The sequence below is a fragment of the Myxocyprinus asiaticus genome, chromosome 10 (genome assembly GCF_019703515.2).
Source record: "Myxocyprinus asiaticus isolate MX2 ecotype Aquarium Trade chromosome 10, UBuf_Myxa_2, whole genome shotgun sequence".
NCBI classification, from domain to species: Eukaryota; Metazoa; Chordata; class Actinopteri; order Cypriniformes; family Catostomidae; genus Myxocyprinus; species Myxocyprinus asiaticus.
The window spans coordinates 29,749,698-29,771,167 of NC_059353.1; the positions used below are offsets into that span (position 1 = coordinate 29,749,698).

Below are 21,470 nucleotides of genomic sequence, written 5' to 3' on the forward strand. Positions count from 1 at the left end.
TCACCTGGAAGTGTGCAGCTCATTCGCTGGGCCTCAGGAAGAACTGGCAATGTGTATCTATAGGCAAAAGCGCCACTTGACTGTGCAGTGCTGTCCCTGCATCTTGCTGCAGTGAGCGAATGTGGTTCATCTTAATGCTGTAAGGGAACTCATGACCTGGTGGAACACACACTCCTTACAAAAAAGTACTCAAAGGTCTTTCAAAGAATACCATGATATTACCATGGTAAATGTGCAAAAAAGGTATGGTATTATGATGATACCTTGTCCAAAACCCCCAGTAATGCCAATGTCCTTTCTAGTAGGCTACTTTTTTATTAGTGGCAGTGGTTTTTACCATTCATCTGCACAACTATTAATGCACAGTTAAAATGCAATACTGAGTGAACTGATTATTCAATTCACTTACCAATTAAAGGGTATGGAGTTTCATCTTTTTTTTGAACATACCCACAACTGATAATCTTTTATCCCACCCTGTGTACAAAGACAACAGAAATGTGTAATATTATTATTAGTAGTAGTGGTATTAGTAGTAGAAGTAGTGCAGTCTTGATAACTTACCGAAACCCCTAACTGTTGCAGTGCTTTGCTAATGACATCAGAGGTGCAGTCTGTGTTGCTGATGAAAAGAGTCTTTGCCTATAGAAAGACAAAACAAATTCACATTAAATCAATACCCTTCCAAAATAATCATTCATCATCCTGAGAGCATGAAAGAATCGCTTCTTACATAGGCACAATTCCCAACATCCTTTGTAATTACCTTGAGTATAATTATCTTTGGATTATCAAATTCTTTCTCTTCTTTTATGCAACTAAATAAAAAGAGGAGGGAGAAAACGTTAGATAAGAGTTTTAATTTATTTGTTGTTGTATTATACATTATTTTATAACAATAATAAAAGAACTGACCGGTTAATGAGAGAGAGCCACCTATTTTTCGCTTCTGAAGTGCTGAAGAAAGTATGACATGAACAGGACAGGATTTAGAAAATGTCATTGTAATGAACTTATAAATAATTATGTAAAAAAATAAAATAAATAAATAAATAGATGTCAACGGAAGTCCACATTTAGATAGCTAGGTGAAGTGTGTTCTCGTACCTAAAAGTAGCTACACAGTTGCATGTTGGCCAGCCCATGACAAAGCTCCTCTCTGACATGATATGCCCCTCACACACCAAGGTTTATTTCTATTTCTTCTGCTCCAAACTTACTTCAAACTTACTTCTCTGTCTGCTCGTATGAATGTAACACATCATTAGAAAGTGTTTCACCGCTGTTCAAATGCACTTTGGATCGCATAATTTATATGTATAAATGTTTTCCATCTGAAAGGACTAAATATTAAATGAAACAAATGACAATAAATTGCAAAGTAATCTCTTCAGTAATCAAAACACTTTTTGAATGTAACTGTATTCTAATTACCAATGATTTAAATTGTAACTGTAGTGGAATACAGTTACTTATATTTTGTATTTTAAATACGTAATCCCGTTACATGTATTCCGTTACTCCTCAACCCTGCTCCTACAGTATGTAAACCACTATATTGTGTGGGTTATTTTGCATAAAGGGGGGATCATTATTGCAGTAACATTAAAGGGATAGTTCACCCAAAATAAAAATGTACTCTTTTACTAATTTACTCACACTCATGCCATCCCAGATGTGTATAACTTTCTTCTGCTTAACACAAACGAAGATTTTTAGAAGAATATCTCTGTTTTGTAGGTTCATACAATGCAAGTGAATGGTGGCCATTCATAAAAGTAATCCATACAACAGCAGTGGTTTAATCCATATCTTCAGAAGCGATATAAGAGGTGTGGGGGAGAAACAGATCAAGATTTACGTCTGTTTTAACTATAAATCTCCACTTTTTCATATTCTTCTTCTTTTGTTTTTGCCGATTTACTCTCTTTGTGTTTATCGCCACCTACTGGGCATGGAGGAGAATTTATAGTAAAAACAATTCCCAAATTTATCATATTGCTTCTGAAGACATGGGGTGTTTCTCAATTCTAAGAATGCAGAGAATGGACTTGTGTTCTTATGAAGACCAGTCTTGCCAAGCTACCTTGGAGGAATGAACTCAGAAGGACAGGAGGACATAGAACGCATCTATTGCGAGCTTTGAGATGTGCTAAGATCTTCCTGTTGCGCAATTAACCGTCACAGCACATTTGAATCTAGTGAGAGAACTACTGGTATTATCACACCAGTGACAGCATTAATATCATCACACCAGTGAGGTTTTGCAGGACTAATGACACATTAACAGAATAAAGTCTGTAAACACTCGTTTTCTCCATGTTTATTGCTGTATTAAAATGATGCCCAAAAAAAACAACAAATGTTGACTGAGTATAACGACTCTTACGAGCCGTCAGACTTTTGCAAGCTTTCAGCTGGAAACTCTTGAGGAAAAAACAAAACGATAAATGTCCTTTATCCGCCACCGTAGTACCGAGTTCTTGCCCACATGTCACCATCCGATGCTTCCTCGATTTCAAGGACACATCCGGGTTATTTCCTGCATTCTCTGTTCTTGCGTTCTTGATGTAGAATGAGTCCACAAGAACATAAGAACACAAAAGAATGCACATTGAGAAACAGCAATGGATTTAACCACTGGAGTCTTATGGATTATTTTTATGCTGCCTTTATTTGCTTTTTGGACCTTTAAAGTTATTTCCTCCATTCACTTGCACTGTACGAACCTACAGAGCTGAAATATTCTTCTAAAAATCTTTGTTTGTGTTCAGCAGAATAAAGAAAGTCATGCACATCTGGGATGGCATGAGGGTGAGTAAATGATTAGAAATGTTTTATTTTTGTGTGAACTATCCCTTTAATAAAGCACGATACACCACATTTGACATGATGCACACAAAAAATACTTGTAATTCTTGCATTCTTTTATTCCCATAGGAAAGATCAGACAATCACAAAAGAGAACTCTTCAATAACTTTTTTTTTCCAAGACAGAAGAAACCTTGTAAAGCAAACAGAGACTTTTGGTCTCAAAGTCTCTTGTTTCCTTAGTATTCTTATGTCTCCTCTTGAGTTTCAAAGAGATTTGAACATAGTCTGAAGGCCCATCTGCATCAGCACATTGCCTTGGGAAATTAGCTTTCTGGAAGGGCCGAGCATTGACTGGATCAGGGTGCAAGGGTCTGGACCAACCTTAGTTACGAAATCCCTGAGAAAAGAGACAACAACATCAATGGCCACACATGATGTCCTGCTTACAGAAAGGGTACTGAAACACACACATGTAAAAATATAGACAATCTCCAGGCCAGGCATCTTTTGTAAATGTTTGCATATGAAAATAAGTCCAATCAATCAGTCTGAAATTAATTAAGACTTCTGACGTGTGTGCTCTTTTATGTTTCACATTGATTAATTAGCTACAAAAAGCAGATTTCTGGAAGTACACATACTCTTCAGACAGATTGTCTGAAAACAGAAAGCTTCTGTTTTTCTGTGTCTCTCACTTTCACACACTCTCACACATGCAGATAACAAGGCACACTGGTTGTGAGACCACACATTTTGTAACATCCCTCTATGGTCTACTTTCAGAAAAATGCAAATATCTTCAGAAGTCTCTTGCATGCACACAAGCACAGACTGTGTGTGACATTGTACTATATGTGGGGCTATAAGTGGGTTTATTTGAGGGTGATAAACGTGTTCAAACATAGACAGTAAAAGACTATGCAGCCATTTTGCTGACACATTGTTAGGTGTCTAGGATTGTGAGATGGTTGTATAGTGAAAGAGCTTCATGAGATGACAATCAGAAGATAACAGTGGGCTGGTAAATGTTGGTATAATACCTGGAGACGGGCTTTGACTTTGTAAGAGCTTTATTTAGAATAATAGAGGGAGCAGACTGCCTGTGCTGGGATAAGGACTTCACCTTCAAGAAAGAGAGAATAAGAGAAAGAAAGAGAGGGTAAAGGAGATATAAATATATAATAATAAAGTATATAATAATATAAACACTTGAAGTTGTTACCATGTTTCTTTTCTAATTCCAACAACAGACAACAAACTGATTGCAAGTTCTAAACATCACCATAAACAACATTATTTTTTGCAATTTCATCTGAACGTGCTATTAAACTGAATAGTGTTTATCTTCTTCACTGACATATTCTGAAGAATGTAAGTGGTCATGTAAAATTAAATGTAGCTGCTCAAATCCAAATGATACTCTTACAAAATAAAGATATAAGATTATTAAGATATAAAAGATATAAGAGCTAAATCTTTTGCCATTGTGTCTCAAATAAAAAGAACAACATGGATAGTCAATTGCCTTCTCAATCACACCATTACAAGCTACAGTTGTCGGGAAAACATCTAATAAGTCAAGTTTAGTTGTCAAAGAAACAGTAATTTTTTTATTGTGATGTAAAATTAATTGTAATATATATATATATATAGGTAGCTTCATGACATATTTTGCATTAATAAGACATGAGAGGTTCCCAAGTGCACAAAGATTACAAGATTGCAAATTCAGCAGTCTAATTCATCTGTGATAATCAAGGGCGGTATCATTGTAGAGTGATGTATAACAGATAGTTATTGCTAAATTATAAAATCTATCAATACTTAACTAACATCAAATTTAAAGTCAATTTAATGTTATGCATGTGTATTTGTATATGTTTAATATTCTACCCACATTTACAAGTCATATTCTTCAAGTAAATAAGCTCAAATGTTTCCTTATAGTAAAATGAAGCTTTCAATACTAAAATACACATTAAAACAAGCTTTTTTGTGTGTGTTGAGACTTTAACCATTTAAATGTTCAAAATATGCAAATTAGACATCATCCCATTAATATACACAAACTTGCATTTTACTGTAAATCAAAGCTGATATGTAGAAATTGTCACAACTTAGTTTTGTTATAATGTGATCAACACTTGTCAGATTGGTAAATATCAAAGTTTTTTCCGAAAGGTTTTTTTTGTATAACAAAATATTTTTAAAAAATTTGTTTTACCTCTTTTAAAGATAAAATAAAATGTCCATTAAATGCTAAAGAAAAAAAAAATCCCTCTGACAATTACCTGTCATATTATCTAAAATGAGCTGTGTCTATGAAGCATGAGATATAATGTTTACTTAAGTCATCAGACTAAAAATTATACTGAATTAAAATTATACTGAATAGGTGAACATGCATGCAATATAAACTGTTTGCAAATTTGTGTATGATCTTGTTTTGTGTACCAGACATCAGCACCTGCATTTACAATATATCTACTTTATACTTACATTGGAATGGTGAAAGTCGCCACAACTTTTGGTTCGGGTTCTCCTCTGCCATCCTGGCTCTTTTTGTAGTCCCATAGTCAAAATATTTGCAAAAAGTTTGTGTAGGTGATTTAGAAGACTTTTCAAATCAATGTTTCCATATCATCACCTGCTCCCCCGCCTCTGAGTTATCCTGTTTTTTTCTCTTTCTTTCTCTACTTCTCTTTTTTTTCTCTATTTCAGTGGATAAACAAAATCCAGGGGTGTGTTCAGCTATCTCGTACTCCCCACAAGCTTCACACCTTGATTTAGCAGAGCATCAGCATCATCTTTGACTTTGAAGGACAGAAGATTATGTCTGTGTCTCAGAGCAGCTGGGGGAAGATTTAAAGGGCGGGAACTCAGTTTGTAGATCTGTTTGATACAACATATAGCTACAGTGCATCCGGAAAGTATTCTTTGTTGTTCTTTTTATTCACAGCGCTTCACTTTTTCCACATTTTGTTATGTTACAGCCTTATTCCAAAATGGATTAAATTAATTATTTTCCTCAAAATTCTACAAACAATACCCCATAATGACAACGTGAAAGAAGTTTGTTTGAAATCTTTATTAATTTATTAATTTATTAAAAATAAAAAATGAAAAAAAATCACATGTACATAAGTATTCACAGCCTTTGCCATGACACTCAAAATTGAGCTCAGGTGCATCCTGTTTCCACTGATCATCCTTGAGACGTTTCTACAACTTGATTGGAGTCCACCTGTGATAAATGCAGTTGATTGGACATGATTTGGAAAGGCACACACCTGTCTATATAAGGTCCCACAGTTAACAGTGCATGTCAGAGCACAAACCAAGCCATGAAGTCCAAGGAATTGTCTGTAGACATCCGAGACAGGATTGTATTGAGGCACAGATCTGGGGAAGAGTACAGAAAAATTTCTGCAGCATTGAAGGTCCCAATGAGCACAGTGGCCTCCATCATCCATAAATGGAAGAAGTTTGGAACCACCAGGACTCTTCCTAGAGCTGGCCGCCCAGCCAAACTGAGCAATCGGGGGAGAAGGGCCTTAGTCAGGGAGGTGACCAAGAACCCGATGGTCACTCTGACAGAGCTCTAGCGTTTCTCTGTGGAGAGAGGAGAACCTTCCAGAAGAACAACCATCTCTGCAGCACTTCACCAATCAGGCCTGTATGGTAGAGTGGCCAGACGGAAGCCACTCCTCAGTAAAAGGCACATGACAGCCTGCCTGGTGTTTGCCAAAAGGCACCTGAAGGACTCTCAGACCATGAGAAACAAAGATTGAACTCTTTGGCCTGAATGGCAAGTGTCATGTCTGGAGGAAACCAGGCACCGCTCATCACCTGGCCAATACCATCCCTACAGTGAAGCATGGTGGTGGCAGCATCATGCTGTGGGGATGTTTTTCAGTGGCAGGAACTGGGAGACTAGTCAGGATCGAGGGAAAGATGAATGCAGCAATGTACAGAGACATCCTTAATGAAAACCTGCTCCAGAGCGCTCTGGACCTCAGACTGGGGCAAAGGTTCATCTTCCAATAGGACAACGACCCTAAGCACACAGCCAAGATAACAAAGGAGTGGCTCCGGGACAACTCTGTGAATGTCCATGAGTGGCCCAGCCAGAGCCCAGACTTGAACCCGATTGAACATCTCTGGAGAGATCTGAAAATGTCTGTGCACCGATGCTCCCCATCCAACCCGATGGAGCTTGAGAGGTCCTGCAAAGAAGAATGGGAGAAACTGCCCAAAAATAGGTGTGCCAAGCTTGTAGCATCATACTCAAAAAGACTTGAGGCTGTAATTGGTGCCAAAGGTGCTTCAACAAAGTATTGAGCAAAGGCTGTGAATACTTATGTACATGTTTGTTTTTATTTATTTTTTTTATAAATTTGCAAAGATTTCAAACAAACTTCTTTCACGTTGTCATTATGGGGTATTGTTTGTAGAATTTTGAGGAAAATAATGAATTTAATCCATTTAGGAATAAGGCTGTAACATAACAAAATGTGGAAAAAGTGAAGCACTGTGAATACTTTCCGGATGCACTACATAGTTATGAGAGGAGATCATATTTATGCCTTGTAAAAGAGCTTTCTGCAAATCTTGTTGCTTGTCTTTGGGCAATAATATATTTTGACAAATATTTTAAGAAAGATCCACTGAACTTCTCTCTTTTTCTAGAATAATTATTGTACTTGCAGTTTTTCCTCAAACCCCTTCCCCCTCCTTCTCTGAGAGGAGTAAATGGACAGACAAACTTAAGCTTCTTTTCTCACCAGACATGGCTAATTTGACTGACAGTTGCTCAAACTAATCATACCTTCCCTCTCTGTTGTAAATAAGACTGTCCATTAATCTGTAGACATTCAAACTATGTCCAGCCATATAGTCTCTACATGCAGCCGCATTTAGTAAGTCCTTTGCTTAAAACAGAAACATTAAAGCTGTCATGTAAATGTGAAAATTAAAAATGTTATGGGATGCTTTAGGTATCTTTTGGTAGAGACATCTTTACTGAGCCCCGAAATTCAGTTCAAAGGCACAATATTGATTTACAGTAGGGTGGCAGTCTTTAGTAACTGCCTTTCATCAGTCACCCACATCATAATAATAATAATAATAAATGTATTAATGATACAAGTACACTTTGAACATTTAAAAGTGATTCAAAGAAATTATTATAATTATTAAATAATTTTAAATCAGTGAAAAACCCACAATCTAAAATCTAAATTAAATCGAAATAAATTACAGAAAAGTTAACGAAATACACAGATGTAAAAACTTTTACTTTAGTATCACTGTTTTCAAAAGATACATTCCTGTTGGTGACAATTGTTCACATTTATCAAATTTCAATACTTCCCAGAATGTATGTAAAGCAAATAAGTAATCAGATAACCAAGGGTGAATAGGGATTTTTCAGGAATGGATGTGTACAAAGATAGCGAAGAGATGGGAATGTAGAGAGAATGGCATGTCTGTCTGTTAATAAATGGGTAACTCCAGGTTATAAGGTGTTCCTACCTGTACATGACAAGTTACACCATGCCAATTTCATTGTGACCCTACAATAAGGTGACCAGATTTCTGAAATGAAAAACGGGGACATTTCAAGTTCAGTGTTCGTTTATGGTGCTCATTTTCACTCACTTGTTTCCCTGCAAGGTGCAAATCTGTGCTGTAATGTACTGACTTACTGTGCATTTCTTTGCAGGTATTTTATTATACATTTTTATTTTTCTATGTTATTAATGTCATATTCTTATTTTACATTTATTTTGTGTATATGTTAAAACAACAAATGAGCAAATATGTGAGAAGGCACTTTCTTTAGTCAGTGTGTGAATATTAATAGTGCGAGAGGGGATGGTGGGCCGATAGTGCTGTTATACACAACACAAACTGATTAAAGATACAATTATTGATTTTATTTGTTCATCTGTGGGGATTAATTTGACTACTTTTAACCAGCATGTTATAGTTTGTGTGGTCTGTGAGGGAATTCCCGCATTACGAAGGCCAAACTTTCAATACAATCCTGCGCCGAATTCAGAACCTGTAATAAAATACATAACAATATAACTTTATAACATAAATAGCTAGTATGTGCCTTAATTTGAAGCTTATAACAAAGATGATAATTCTCTTCAATTGCCTGGTCCAGTTCTTAATGGCAAAACTTGCCTGAAAAATAATCAGTGAAGGAAGACGAATGAATTTAAGCTGCTATAGCGAGCAGCCCCCTCTGCTGGTCAAAATAAACAGCACACGGTAGGCTTTGCTGCTTCCTTGCAATGTAATATTTCACTATGAACGCTGTCTTGAACGCTCGGGAAAAACGGGGACATTTCCGGGGCCAGCTCCAGTCAAGGACAGGCCACCAAAAACCGGGACTGTCCCTGGAAAACGGTGATGTCTGGTCACCCTACACTACAACATTTTCTAGTGTATATTATCAGCTTGAGTGTGTGTGTGTGTGTGTGTGTGTGTGTGTGTGTGTGTTTGTGTGTGTGCGCGCCCATTCACTAATAGCACAATATACAATGTGTAGTGTACTGTTTGTAATATTGCACTTGCTAATACTTACAAATATGTAAAATTTGTTCATAACACACATTTGCACAGATCCCTAATTATAACAAAACATTATACATTAAAATACATTACAATAAAAAGCTGTATAAAAGAAAATGGTGAGTGGGACAAACTATCCTTATGCAGTGTCATGACTCTACATAAGTAAGAATGAGCTATTCTTTTCAATAAAGACTGATCTACAAAGTATAGTCTTAAAGGAATAGTTCACCCAAAAATTAAAATTCTGTCATTATTCACTTACCCTGATGCCATCACAGATGTGTATGACTGTGTTTCTTCAGCAGAACACAAATGAAGATTTTTAGATGAAGACAAAGCTCTGTCAGGTCCTTATAATGGAAGTACACAGGTGCCAGCATTTTGATGGTCCAAAAGTCACATTTAGGCAGCATAAAAGTAATCCAGGCGACTCCAGTCGATCAATGAATGTCTTCTGAAGCAAATCGATAGGTTTATGTAAGAAACAAGTCGATAATTAAAACATTTTTAACTTTAAATCGGCACTTCCATCCAGGGCTCTGATGCTGATTGAAATGGCCAAACTCTTGTGTGATGTTCGTTCTTCTGTTGTAAATAAGCACCACTTCCGAATATACGCATGAACTCGACGATGTGTTTACGTCACGCGACAGCAGTGTGATGCATCAGCTCCTGTTAGGAAGCGCTTTTTAAAAGTTAATAACATTTAAATTATTGATTTATTTTTTACACAAACATCAGTTCGCTTCAGAAGACATTCATTGATCGACTGGAGTCGCATGGATTACTTTTATGCTGCTTAAATGTGACTTTTGAACCCTCAAAATGCTGGCACCCTTCTATAACCTTTATAAGGACCTGACAGAGCTCTGTCTTCTTCCAAAAATCTTCATTTGTGTTCTGCTAAACAAAGAGAGTCATACACATCTGGGATAGCATCAAGGTAAGTGTATAATGACAGAATTTTCATTTTTGGGTGACCCTGTCCTTTAATAAAGTCTTCCACCTGTTCTTGGGGGGAAAAAACTGATGATATATAGGCCTATGCCAGTTTTGTAAAATTGTGTGAGAATGTAACCTCATGTACATGGGATGTAGCCTATGAAAATGGTGGTGTGGTGATAGAGGGACTGTAAATGAGAAAGATGTCATGAAAGACAATGACATGTTAGAAGATGAGTGTGATGAAGACTGAGGAAGAGACAGAGCAGGAGAGAGGAGATAAAGAAAGGAAAACTTGGGTGGGGTTGGTGGGCAGAATGTTGAAGTCAGAAATCAGTTTGTGTTGCTTAAAAGTTTTAGAAAAGTTTTTCCCTCTTAGATAAGAGGGTTCATTCCAGAAAATGTACTACTGATAAGACACTAATACTGATATTCCACAAAGAAACACTGTTCAAAAGCATCATTACCCACATCTTGACAAAGCTGACCACATGTTGAAGTGCTATATCTTTTTCTACAATAATTTTTCACATCCCACATTAGCAAGCACCACTAGTAATTTGAATCTTTATTAATTTAGAAGAACTGACTAATGTTAACAATAGGGGCGATGTTTCTAAATCTAAAAGTGAAGACAAAATGTAATGGTATAGTATATGGACGCTTTAGGTAAGCAAAATGTAACTACTGCAAAATAACAACAACAAAATAAAATATAAGTACAATCTGACAAAAAAAAAAGCTGCTCAAACTCCTGAAACAGGCATTATCAGATGGTTTCAGAAATCTCAACTTAATTAAAAGGGGGCTTCTGATTGGAAGCTAGAACATCGAAGACAGCTATGCATTTATAAAAAAGAGCCATGATTGGACAGCTTCACATGAAAGGCAAATTCGGATTGGTGGTTTAGCGTGCGACCTCATTAGTTTTCTGGTAGTGAGAGAGTGAATTTCGGTGGAAAATGTCGGATACAAAGCTTGTGTGTAATATCTGTGGCTCATCGTACACATTACCTGGTAACAAACAACACAACTTAGATCTTATGTTGATGTAAACATATTTGTACGTTATTACATTGTTTTTGTTGTGCAATTTCAGATATTCGCAGTTTTGGTATTACTAATCTGACATGCTCCTAATTCACGTGGAACATGTGACTACACCTTTGCCGCATTAAAGCGTTTTTAATCCACTTTTATCTTTTTATCATGGTATAGGGACCATAATGTATGCTTTAGGTATTTATTTTAATGAGGTGCATGTTTTTATCCTCCAGAAGATGAAGTTTTGGGGAATCTCCCGCACGTGCTGTTGTGCAGTCATATTTTCTGCATCACATGCTTGCGCGTGCTCGAGTCCCCGCAGAACGTCATCACGTGCCCGGAATGCCAGGTGATGAATAAATGATTCATGTCTCACGGTGTTTCTTCTATGTGTATACATTCGTTAATTATCTCAAATTGTAACCACGGCAATTTTATTCTGTGCTATGAGTGTTGCTAGTATGTATTGTTACTCATTAATAAAAAATGAAATTTCTTATAAAACTATGATTTTATAAAACGCAAATAGGTATACATGGGATCGTTGCCGACCGAGCCAATATTACTTGGCGGAAGAATAGTCTTTTTTCCCCCCGTAATATATATTCTATATAAAGTGCTTGTATTATTATAATATTGCTGTTACAGTGTTTTTTACCAGTTAAGGTGATCGTGAAAGCGACCATTCATTAAAAATTATAATTCTGTCTTCATTTACTCACCCTCATGACATTCCAAAGCTGTTTGATTTTCTTTCTTTTGTTGAACAAAGATTATATATATTTAAGAATTTGTGAGCAGCTCTTTTCTACATAATGACAGAATATTACTATTGGGGGCTGTCAAGCTCCAAAAAGCATAAGAGAATTTGTCTGTGGCCCTGTTCCAGTCCTCAATGGCACCCTACGCTCTTGCGGTCCTCCCCCGAGTGCAGACTTTGGTGAGGTAAGCGAGTGCTGACCGATGAGGTGCTAGTCAGCAAGTCCATTAGGGTGCATGAGTTACAAAAGTGTGCATTTGGGATGGACTTTAAGCTGACATATTTTATACATGCATACATTTGACATATTGTTATTAGAAAAAGTCATGCCATTGATAGGGTACACAATTTCAACTTGCTCTTGAATATTTGTTTTTATTAAATATTCCCAAGCAACACACTGACAATAAAGCATTACTAAATTTAATCAAGAGCCTCTGCAATACAAAGTGTATACTGTATACATAATAACAACAAAACCCTATCTTTTTAAATATATTTTTCTGATTAACAGTTTTTATTGATTAATACAATTGACAAAAGCAAAACATATATTCACAGAATAAACATTTAACCCCTGTTATTCCCTTTCCCCCTCCCCAACCCCACCCTGACCCTCAACAAATATCCCTGTGGTCACACTTGAATATACACACAAAAAAAGAAAAATATTTTAAAAAATAAATACAAATAATCACACACATTTAAAACAACACTTCTCTCTCCACTGTCCCTCCAAGAAGGCCAAGTAGCTGCCCCATTTTTTAATTAAATGAATCTAACTTGCCTAGCCTTCTACATGACATTTCCTCGAATGCCGCCACCCTCCCCATCTCTGTGCACCACTCTTGAAATTAGGGCACTCCAGCTGACTTCCATCCCCTAAGAACAATCTGTCTGCCAATCATAACACTCGCTAGGACCCAATTTTTTTTATATATTTATCCCCTATATTAATGATTAATGAGGCCTCATCACCTAAAATACAGAGTCTGGGGCAAAATGAAATTAGAGTGTCCAGTATGTCACACATAAAATTCTGAACCCTCAACCAAAATTCTTGGATCATAACACACCACCAAAAAACATGGATTGTGTCTAGTGCCCAACCGATATATCGGGCGGCTGATATTAGCCTTTCACCGATATATCGGTATCGGCGTATATTTGATCGGCAGATATGCGCTGATATGAAAACTTTTTTTTCAGAACATATAATGCAGAAAACAAAGCTTTAGAACTGGTGTCATAGCGTAGTTTGTCCAGCAGAGCGCGCTCCGACTCCATTGTTTACAGAGCTGAGATGAAGGTGGCTCTGCAGACAGAGTGGTGTTGAGCTGTGTCTCTGTAAGTTAACTAGTTTGTGAAATACATACTGGAAACTTAATAAACAATGACCCCATACTTTTTCCTTTTCAATATAACTAATATAACATTAACCTGGTCCCTGACAACCATGTCACTCATGTCTGTTTGCTGTTAGCCAGCTATAGTTTGTCAGTGCATTCAGTAATGTAGCAGATTGAAAGGTAAACATCAGAGCATCTTTTTGCAGCTCAACAGACAATGGTGCGGTGATGGATTGTGTCTGATGAGTGTTGATTTCATGCTATATTGTTACCTAGTTGGTGAGACACAATGCTGGAAAGTAAAATAAACAATGTCTTTCTTTTACTCTCTGTGACAATGAGCTTATAGCTAACTAGCTAATAACATAGATACTTTCATTGTTGTCAACTGAGTGAAAGCTAATGAGTAAACATGTAGTCACCAAACTGTTTTGTTCAGGATTCACAGTTTGGTACCCCCTTCAACTGAACAATTCCAGTCGTTGCATTTATAAAATGTAATATTTAGAAGCTGGTTTTCCACCATTGAAAGTTTCCCCTGAACTTGTATAGTAGAATACGGTGCAACACCGCTGCCGCTGTTTTTCTCTTGAATCAACAGTAATTAATATAGTAAGCATTTGACTAATAATAAACAGTACTGATGTTTATTTAGCTATTTGTTTTATTTTTATTTATTGTTTATTATAATGGTCAGCATTTGATTGATACTAAACAGTAATACTGATGTTGATTTGACAATGTATAATAATAATGTCAAATATTCTTTGATAAAAATATTTAAGAAAGCAGCCTTCTGAGTACCTTTGCATAGTCATATCGGTGCAAAGTCGGGGAAAAATCCACATAGAAAAGGTCTGTTTTCATTCCAGCTCAAAAATTAAATATATTGACCACCATATCAGTAATCAGTGAATTTTCCCTCTCTAAAATCGGTATCGGTCTCAAAAATCCCATATCGGTTATGATAGTTTTGGATAGTTGTGCTCTAGTTGTGTCTCCATGTTCTGATTGGCATCGTCAGCAGGTGGGTGTGACTTTCAGGCCAAGCCTATACAATCTAGAGGGGGTCCAATAGAATCGATGTAAAATAAATTGCTTAAGTCGCACCCTTGCATCTCTAGATGTAGACTTTAAGTTTTTTTAGAATCCTAGCCCACACTCCCTCCTCCAATACCAAGTTTAGATCTTTCTCCCATAATCTCTTGATAGAAGTTAAAGCTCCATCCCCCAGACTCTGAATTAGCAGGGAGTAATACACTGATGCCTCGTGACCTTTTCCAAAAGCAGTAATCACCTCTCCCAGAGTGTCTGCCACTTTTGGGGGGTGTATGCTACTCCCAAATATAGTACAGAGAACGTGCCACAGCTATAAATACCTAAAGAACTGAGATCTGGGAATCCCAAAATGTTGAACCATATTTTCAAAGGATCTCAACACTCCACTTTCATAAAGGTCACCGAGCGTATTAACCTCCCTCTCAATCCACTCTGTCCAGCAGAATGGGGACTTAATACATAATTTTGGGTTCAGACATTATTTTTACATCTAGCTGGATCAGGGAAATTACATTTACATTTATGCATTTGGCAGACGCTTTTATCCAAAGTGACTTGCAGTACCCTGATTACAGGGACAATCCCCCTGGCATAACCTGGAGTTAAGTGCCTTGCTCAAGGACACAATGGTGGTGGCTGTGGGGATTGAACCAACAACTTTCCACTTACCAGTTCAGTGTTTTAGTCCACTACACCACCACTCCGATTGGATGGTGACTTTTACACTCACTTGGATCTTTGTCCTTTGTAAGAATCAGACTGATCCGGGCTTGTGTCCTGGTTGGAGGAAGCTTTCCATTCTTTAATGATTCCATATAAACTTCTAACAAAAGTGGAGCCAATTCTGTAGCATCAGATCTAAAAAATTCTGCGGCAAAACCATCTGGCCCCAGAGCCTTGCCTGTAGGTAAGGACTTAATTACCTTGTCAAGCTCCTCCAAGGTCATCTCAGAATCAAGATAATTTTTTTGCTCAGTCGTCAGTTTAGGGAGTTCTAATTGTTCCACAAAGTTTCTAATATCTTCATCAGTAGACGAAGACGTGGAACTATAAAGATCAAGATGGAACTCTTTAAAAGCATTATTAATATCAATGGTGAGGTAAAAATTTCACCACCAGCAGATTTCACTGAGGGAATGGTAGAAAAAGACTCTCTCTGCTTTATATATCTAGCCAAAAGCTTCCCTGCTTTGTCCCCCAACTCAAAGTATGACTGTCTTGCCCTGAATAACCAAAACTCTACTTTCCACGACGAAATATTATTATATCTGTATTTCAATCGGGATTTTGACTTCTTTGCCATGTTTACCTCAAAGAACAAATATGTAACTGGGTGTATCAAATCTCACCAGCTTATAACATGAAAATAATAAAAAAACAAAGTGCGCAGAGCTCGCCGTTTACACGTCTGCTCCTCGCATGGCATCACGTGACCTCTCTCGATCAGTCTGATTCTTAAAAAGGACAAAGATTCAAGCGAGTGTAAGAGTTACTGTCCAATTTCCCTGATCCAACTAGATGTTAAAATATTGTCAAAAATTTTGGCTAACTGTAAGTAAAGTTATGACATCTCTTATACATATAGATCAGGTGGGGTTTATTCGGGGCCGCAGCTCTTCTGATAACATCAGGCGTCTCATCAATATCATGTCGCTGCCATCTCACTTGATGCCAAAAATGCGTTTGATATGGTAGAATGGGATTATGTTTAAGATTTTGGAAATGTATGGGTTTGGGAGTACATTTATTGGATGGATTAAGTTGCTTTATAGACACCCGGTAGCGGCGGGTGGGAATGTTCTGAGGGAAGGGTTTAGGTTCGTGTAGTTTTGATTCCGTGTGTCCTGTTATGTTTGTTTGATTCGTCATCAATAAAAATTGTTAATAACAAAAAGAATGTCAGGAGTTTGGAACGACATGAGGGTGAGTCAATTATTTTTCATTCTTAGATGAACCATTGCTTTAACTCTGCTTTGCATCATGCCTAACAATATTGCCTTACCCATGGTAAAATCAATGTAACACAGCCTTGAGTGGCTTATTGCTTTAAATATACAGTTCACAAATTACTAGTTGAGAATTTACAAATCCTTTTAGGCCAAAGGCTTACCTCAGAATTGTTAATTAGGCCATGCTAATATTGCTTAGTAACGTTCCTGGAGTATCCAGGCATGTAACCTAATGAATATTTATGAGCTGAACCTTACCCATAGCGAGCCCACATAAAACACAACATTTTGGGTGGGATATTAGAAGTACTTATAGAATTATTTTGTGGTTGTGCAGTGACAAACTTGCATTGGTAATATGTATTTTCTCAACTAGATCACTTCCATTTTAATCAACAAAGCAGTCTACATTGAAAGGGCCAATTGCCCAGTGTAACATGCCTTCAGTTGATGGATACCCCATTTCTATTTTTTATATGCTGTACAGCTGTTCCTCCCATTCTTATTGCCCCATCCATCACTTGGCAGTGTTGAAGATGGAGTCTTTTTTATTATTTTAATGTAGATGGACACCAGTGTTGGTGAGGAAGGGGTTGATGGTTTAGAGGTGGACAGCAGAATCATTGGCCTAATCTATGCTGCACGGATGAACTCCAAGAAAGGGTACGCACACATTATTCTGCATACTGAATTTAAGTTTGAGTTACGGATCCTATTGTCCAATATCAATATAAAACAACAACAACAAAAAGCAGCAACAGTTAAATAAATTGTAATTGCAAAATAATTGTTGTCATTAGGCACTCAGAAGACAAACAGAAATATGTAAGGTTTAGGAGCCCACCCTCATCTGCAGTTGTCAACACACAGGAGAATGCTGAAACGGTACACAAACTTTTTATTTTTTATGACCCATGTGCAATACCTTGGAACTGTAGTATATAGATCAAATTCATTTGAATATTCTAAGCTTAAGGTTAGAGCTCATGTATGCGAGTATGTATGTATGTTTGTTTGTGTAGAGGCCAGATGTAGTTAAAGTTTTGGATGAAGCTCTCGTGAAGGCAGCTGCAAACCTGCATCAACTTGATACACTTCACCAGGTATAAAGGGAAATAATACAGAAAGCTTTCTAAAGTAATCACTAGTGATATGATCTTAGCAGTTAGCAACAATACTGATATGCTTCTAGCAAGTATTCTAGAAAGCCATGTAGTCAAAATTTCAAATAAACAAACATGAAAAGGATAGGTGTTGTGCAGCTCTTAAGTCCACAGGCACAGATTCCTAGCAGGCCAAAAGTCGCATTTACAGTAAACTATTTAAGCAGTATATGTGACACTACTAATTTGTGAAGATATTTTTTGTGCAGACTTTAGTCAAAGGTATTCCAGATCAACTGAGGAAAGAGAGAACTCGAATTATCAGAGAAATTGATGAAGCCGTTGATAAAGCAAGGAGCATTCTGCTGAAACGGTATGTGGACGAGGTGGTATTTGAGATATGACATTAGGAATTTAATCTGTGATGTTGCTATTATTTCAGGAGTTCAGGTTTTCACAAGGACAGTTGTACAATATTTTGGATGTAGCCTATTTGTTACATGTTTAATGTTTAAATTAAGAAAATGTTTATAAAATGTTTTTCTAAATTGAATATTTGATTAAAGTTTGGTCTGTTACATTTTGACATGTTGTTTTTTGTCATTTTGCAAATTATCAACTAAAAGATATTTTTTGTGTACTAAAATGTTATGCCATTTTAGTCAGAGTAAAACTGAATAAAATGAATATGACATGATGAAATATTGACTAATTTTAAAGGACATTTTTGTTAAAAGACAAACTAAACTCAGCAAAAAAAGAAACATCCTCTCAAATTCAACTGCTTTTATTTTCAGCAAACTTCACGTGTAAATATTTGTATGAACATAAAAAGATCCAACAACTAAGACATAAACTGAACAAGTTTCACAGACATATGACTAACAGAAATGGAATAATGTGTCCCTGAAAAAAAGGGGGGGGTTCAGATGAGCAGGGACCCTGGGCATCTTTCTTTTGGTGTTTTTCAGAGTCAGTAGAAAGGTCTCTTTAGTGTCCCAAGTTTTTATAACGGTGACCTTATTTGCCTACCGTCTGTAAGCTGTTGGTGTCTTACCGACTGTTCCACAGGTGCATGTTCATTAATTGTTTATGGTTCAATTAACAAGCATGGAAAACATTGTTTAAACCCTTTACAATAAAGATCTGTAAAGTTATTTGGATTTTTACAAAATGATCTTTAAAATACAGTGTCCTGAAAAGGGGACGTTTCTTTTTTTGAGTTTATGACTAAAACCAAAAACTATGCAAAAATCAACACTGGATGTACATTTTGTGGAATTTTTCAGACAGAGTGTGTTGTTATCAAAATTGAGTGCTGTGGAGCATCTCTTCTTGGATGGCCAAAAGGAGTGTAAGAATAGAAGAGAGAGTGAAAGAGCTGCGCACAACCATTCAGAAAGCTCGACATGTCCGACAGGTTCCTTCTCTAGTGACCTACTGCATCCTAGATGAGGTAATGCTGCACTGGACGACATCATCTCTGATCTCTCACATTAATCAAAACAAATCCTGCTTTACATTATGTCCTGATGAATGCAGATTTATGTTGTCTTCAGAGGTCTCTCTCTGTAGATTGTTCTCTTTTACTGCTTTAATGTGGTACAGTATGGGTTGCTTTTAATTTACTTGTTTATTTTTGAGATTTTGGAGACATTACACATTCCAGTGGATGTTGAGTCATATGACATGAGCTGTCTGTCTTTGCATTCAGGACTCAGGTAAAACACCATCAATCTCAGCCTCTTTCTCTTATTCTCCATGTTGTTCTGCTTGATCTATTAAAAAGGGAGTTCACCCCCTCCCCCCCCCCCAAAAATAGTCCAAAAAATAATATTCATTTACTTGTGTCAGTACAAACCCACATGATTTTCTTCTGTGTTTCACAAAAGTATATACTTAGCAGAATATTCAATAGGAGTGCACCGATCGATCGGCCACCATTCTAAATCGGCTGATCTTTGCCTAAAGTCTGCGATCGGCCGATCGTGCCTAGAATCAGGCCCAATCTTTTTTGCAGCATGCAGGGAATCACGCATACACTGCTACTCTAATGAATGAGTGCTTTCTCAGCCCTTGATGCATGACAGTGTGGCCACTGGAGAGTGAATTGTTAGCAATTCTAAGTATTCATGAATTTAAACTTTCAGACATGCTGTTATTCAGATGAATATGCAGGTTTGTTTTTAAAAATGTGTAAGAATTACACATGTATGAATATTAAGTTGCCCTCATGGTTTTTACTGCTTACGAGTATGTCACAATGACATTTTTAATATTTACAACAGAACTATTCATAACTGTTTCAAAACAAATAAATGTTAGCAATTCACAATTCATGTAATTTTAATGTAATTTTGGTAACTTTATAAAAAGGTTCCATTTGTTAACATTAGTTAATGCATTAGGTATCATTAACAAACAATGAACAATATATTTTTATGGTCTTTATTAATTGTAATGTTAATAAAATTACAGTTGTTCATGTTAGTTCATAGTGCATTAACTAATGTTAACTAATACAACTTTTGATATTAAAAATGTAATAGTGTATGTTGTAACTAACATTAAGTTCATTAGTTCATGTTAACTAATGTTGTTAATGTTAATAAATGGAAGCTTTTTGTAAAGTGTTAACGTAATTTAACTGTGTGGGGCATAAACATATAACTGCAAAATATAAATTGCAAAAGTGTGGCAACGGGCACTTTTTTTTTCTTTTGTTATTAAATTTTTTTATTGATTCCAAGACAGACAAAAATACATTTAACCTCAAAATTATGCGTTAGGAATCAACTTATAACCCTTTATACTCCCCCCCCAAAGACAAAGTTCAACATATAGGAAAAAAAAAAAAAATGAAATAAAAATAAATAAATAATAATAATTGTCTCCCTCCACTGCCCCACACTAGGACCTCTTCAAATGAGACAAATAACTGCCCCATTTTCTGCCATAACTTGACAGGTTCCCCAGCCGTCTGGAAGTCATCTCCTCGAAAACTGCCACTTTACCCAACTCGGTGCACCAGTCATGAAATGAGGGTGCATCAGTTGACTTCCAACCCCTAAGGATTAGCTGTCTGCCAATCATCACGCTGGTTAGGACCCAGCTTTTCATATATTTATCTCCTATTTTCAGGACCCCTCCATCACCCAAAATACAAAGTCTGGGGCAAAATGAAAACTGAGCATCCAGTACATCACACACAAAATGCTGGACCCTCAACCAAAATTCCTGAATCTTAATACAACCCCAAAAAACATGGGTTGTGTCCCTGTCTTCTGACTGGCATCGCCAGCAGGTGGGTGAGACTTTAAGACCAAGCCTGTACAATCTAGAGGGGGTCCAGTAGAACCGATGCAAAATCATAAATTGCATAAGACGGATCCTTGCATCTCTAGATGCAGACCTGATGCTTTTTAGGATCCAAGCCCACTCTCCCTCCTCCAATACCAAGTTTAAATCTTTCTCCTATGATCTCTTGAGAGAAGACGAAGCTCCATCCCCCAGACTCTGAATTAACAGGGAGTAATTCACAGAAGCTTCATGACCTTTCCAATAAACAGTAATCACTATTTCCAAAGTATCTGCCACTTTAGGGGGGTGTACACCACTCCCAAAAACAGTACAGAGCTGGTGGCGCAGCTGTAAAAACCTAAAGAACTGGGATCTAGGAATCTTAAAATGTTGAACCAAATTATCAAAAGATCTCAGTACTCCACTCTCATATACGTAGGTCACCGAGTGTAGTAACCCCCCTCCCAATCCACACTGACCAACAGAAAGGGGACTTATTAATATGTAATTTAGGGTTCAGCCATATGCTTGAGGCAACATTTAAATAAATGTCCGAATTAAA

General features: G+C 36.8%; 1 protein-coding gene across 1 annotated transcript in view; it reads left to right on the forward strand.

The window, feature by feature from the left end:
• Positions 1 to 11,306: 11,306 nt before the first annotated feature.
• Positions 11,307 to 21,470, forward strand: part of LOC127447571 (RING finger protein 17-like) — a 79,004-nt gene continuing 68,840 nt past the window's right edge. The window contains 9 exon segments of the mRNA XM_051709522.1: positions 11,307 to 11,361; positions 11,622 to 11,737; positions 17,071 to 17,168; positions 17,306 to 17,390; positions 17,528 to 17,608; positions 17,878 to 17,981; positions 18,898 to 18,963; positions 18,965 to 19,064; positions 19,253 to 19,329. Coding sequence (XP_051565482.1) covers positions 11,307 to 11,361; positions 11,622 to 11,737; positions 17,071 to 17,168; positions 17,306 to 17,390; positions 17,528 to 17,608; positions 17,878 to 17,981; positions 18,898 to 18,963; positions 18,965 to 19,064; positions 19,253 to 19,329 — 782 coding nt within the window.